Here is a 3,523-nt window from a genome sequence, read left to right on the forward strand (position 1 = left end):
AAAACCATACATCTAACCCATTACAAGACTAGATACTTGTTATTGCCATATAACTTATATTTGTTGATTCAGGCATGGAAGAACTTTCTTGTTTGCAATGTAAAAAATTATTGATAACAAAAAGAAATATTTGAAACAAGCAATCTAGACATGGAAAAGAAAGGAGAGAGAGAGAGAGAGAGAGAGAGAGAGAGAGAGAGAGAGAGAGAGAGAGAGAGAGAGGAGGGATAATAGGGAATTCATGGTGGTTAAATTCTAAACCCCACTACTATTATTAATTTTAATCTTCAACAATGTGAAACAACAAGATGCCATTAGGGATGATGGACCTCATCATAACACACCGCAACACATGATTCTTAACAAAAAAAATACACAAGAATAAAAGGTTCGTCAAGTGAGGAATTACAAGGGTTGAAGAGCATAGTGACACAGTCACATAGTTTGTTGAACAAGACATGAATGTTCCCCTCTCAAGGAGGAGGGAGGAGAAAAAAAGAAAAGACAGAGATAAACTGTGTAGAGAAGTAAAGGGATTCTTAGGAGCTTAGGAGGAACCAAATTTGGATTTGATGTTTTTCACAATCTGGTAATCTACTTGGAAAGCCTTGGCCAAAACTTGATTAGGAATAGAAGGATTTGAAGCAAAGAGAGCAACTGGCATGATCAAAACCCCCGGCAACTGGCTATCAAAAGCAGTGATTGCAAGTGCCTTCCCCTCCCCTACATTCTGTTGGAAGTGTATCAACCCCTTTGGAATCACAAAACTCTCTCCAGCATTCACAACCTTTGAGAACAGAACATTGCCAGTGGTCACAAACCCAACAAGCAATGTCCCCTCTACTACATGCACAAGCTCAGTCGCTCGAGGGTGTGAATGAGGAGGGTTAATTCCCCCAGGAGCAAAGTCGACACGGTTCATGGATACCCCAAGAGTGTTGAGCCCTGGGAAACTGAGGACATTGCCCTGAGTCACATTTACTCCAAAGATGTTTCCTGTGCCGCCCTCTTTGCCTAGTCCGGCGAAGAAGAAGTCGTTGGATGTTACTGTAGATGGAGGCTTGCAGGTGAAACCATTCACAGATATGTTTTGGGCTGTGAGGTCGGCTACGCAGAAGTCCTGCAGAGGGTCAGGGTCTGCCTGACATGAATGGAGAAACACTGCAAAGGAGAGGATTAGGAAAAAGAGTGATCTTGCAATGGACAAAGAAGCCATGTTTTTATTACTTTCTCGTGAAAAAAGGAGTTCTCAGGGATTTGTTTTGAGTTATGGAGAGGGGAGATCATGTCTTTATATATACAACATATATGCATATATATAATTATCCATCAATGCATAAAGTCCTTGCACAAGATTTAGACTCTGTTATATCATCATCATAGTAATCTTTGAATATTGTAACAAATTACAAATGGTTTTTGCACAAGACTTAGACTCAGTTATATTATTATCCTAGTAAGCCATGAATATTATATCAAATTACAAATTGGTTATGGGTTAAATTTTGACTAGGTGGAGGTTTTTGGTTCGTCCTGCCGGTGAAATTTTTGGCACATGGTCCATCTTTATTGTGGGGCTCACTGAATTAAGTTTTCACATCTCAATTGAGTTCTGACATGTACAATGGAGATTGGATGGTGAGGAAGTTTCCAACAATCTTTAATCAATTGGACATGCTTTCTTCTATAGAAAGATCAAATGGCTGTAGAAGACTTTTCTTTAAGATAACTTTGAAACAAGATTTATATTATGAGGAATTCTAGACTGAAGGGAGCCCTCGCAAAAAAGAGGTGAAAGGGCTCTCTCATTGGCTGCACATCACCATCATGCATTAATAACGGCTGAAAAGTCAAACATGATGGTGATGTGCAGCCAATGGGGGAGCCCTTTCACCTCTTTTTTGCAAGGGCTCCCTTCAGTTTAGACTTCTCTTGGGGCCTGTTTGGATACCAACAAGATTTAGATTTGGATTTAGTTTATATTTTTAACTCGATCAGATCCTTAAATTTCCAAATCAGCCACAACAGTGCAAAAAATTCCGATTTTCAAATCTTTTCTGCGAGACGTTATTTGGAAATCAATATTTGTGGCAACTTCCTTCACCATCGCTCCTCCTCGACATTGCTCCGGCAGCAGCAAGACATTCCTCCCTCCTTTCCTCTCTCTCTCTCTTTCTCTCTCTCTCTCTTAAAACATGATCATGAAGATGATTGATGTGTTTTGTATCCAAAACTCAAATCCAAATCAAAATACAAATACATGAGGTATCCAAACGGGCCCTTATATTATATATGGGTTTATTAGGTAGAAACAGTTTAGCAGTTTCCATGCTTTGATCTGGCCTTCAGGTTTAGCGTAAAAAATTACAATTGTTCAATTGTCAATACATTGAGGTCATGTCTGCGAAGCGGGACAGACTGGGGAAACAAGTCGAAGAATACACACTAATCTCTCTTCGGCAGGAGATATTCATAGAACCAATCTTAGAACTAATTAAACACGAAGGCGGCTACCTACTATTGTTGTAACTTTGTCAAGAAAAGTAGGTAGTACTTAGCTCTGAAGAAAAGAGGTTGTGTTTATCGCTATGAAATTTTTGTGTAATTATCGTTGCACAATCAATTCTAAATTGCTTAAAAGCATCCAACACTTTTGACAAAATCTTCATCTCAACACCAAAGGAAATAAACCCCAAAAACCTTGAAAATTGATCCCTCAGATAACTTCTATTTGGATGAACATAAAGAGATATCTCTGTTCCTTTTGACCCGTAATTGACCCACTTGAGATGAATCCTAATCACAATAACACCCCATTTCTTCTCAGTCTATATGGTTGATGGATGGATTCGAACTATATATGTGGTGGAAGTGTGAAACTCACCATGGATGTGTCATTGATCAGAAGATCCTAACTGTCCGATCAATGGACTTTAGCGCATTTTTTTTATTGATTTTCTAATTAAAATATCTAGGAAAACGTCTACGGCTGCTGGCTTATCAAAGGAAAACATAATACGTTATAAAGAATTAATTGTTCAGTGGAATATTCGGGTTTGGCATCCCCTTCCTGGGGGTTAAGGTAACAACTTTAGGCATGGCCACTTCAATGTGATATCTATATTTTTATCCATATCCAACGGCCGTAAACCCACATGTTCATTGATTTTGAGTGATGAAAAGATCTCAATTTTGTCGCAACTGACAAGAAATGAGATTTAAGAACAGCATCAAGCAAAAGAATCAGTAACCATGCAACGCACAAAACTAAGCTTGTGAGAGAAAAAGGGTCTCTTAGGAGACCCCATTGACAGCTCTTTATAAATGCCAAGGACAGTCGATTCATATAAAAAATATAGGCTTTTGAAACCAAATGTATTGGTGGGTGTGGCAAAGAATCAACCTTGGGGCCTTTAGAATATAAAATAGTTACAAGCCACATCACTTTTTCAAGCCTTAAAGATTTTGAAGAGATAAGTTTTAAGTATCTCTTTGAAGGGAAGGAGTTAAAGCAAAAAGGAGC

General features: G+C 38.6%; 1 protein-coding gene across 1 annotated transcript; it reads right to left on the reverse strand.

Moving 5' to 3' along the window:
• Window positions 1-228: 228 nt before the first annotated feature.
• Window positions 229-1,350, reverse strand: LOC143845379 (germin-like protein subfamily T member 2). Its single transcript, XM_077353694.1, has one exon. The coding sequence runs from the start codon at window positions 1,214-1,216 to the stop codon at window positions 548-550; it is 669 nt and encodes a 222-aa protein (XP_077209809.1). The 5' UTR covers window positions 1,217-1,350; the 3' UTR covers window positions 229-547.
• Between the last annotated feature and the right edge of the window lie 2,173 nt (window positions 1,351-3,523).

The sequence above is a fragment of the Tasmannia lanceolata genome, unplaced genomic scaffold (assembly GCF_043159265.1).
Source record: "Tasmannia lanceolata isolate RefF3 unplaced genomic scaffold, GAP_Taslan_0.1 ptg000015l, whole genome shotgun sequence".
Taxonomy (NCBI): Eukaryota; Viridiplantae; Streptophyta; class Magnoliopsida; order Canellales; family Winteraceae; genus Tasmannia; species Tasmannia lanceolata.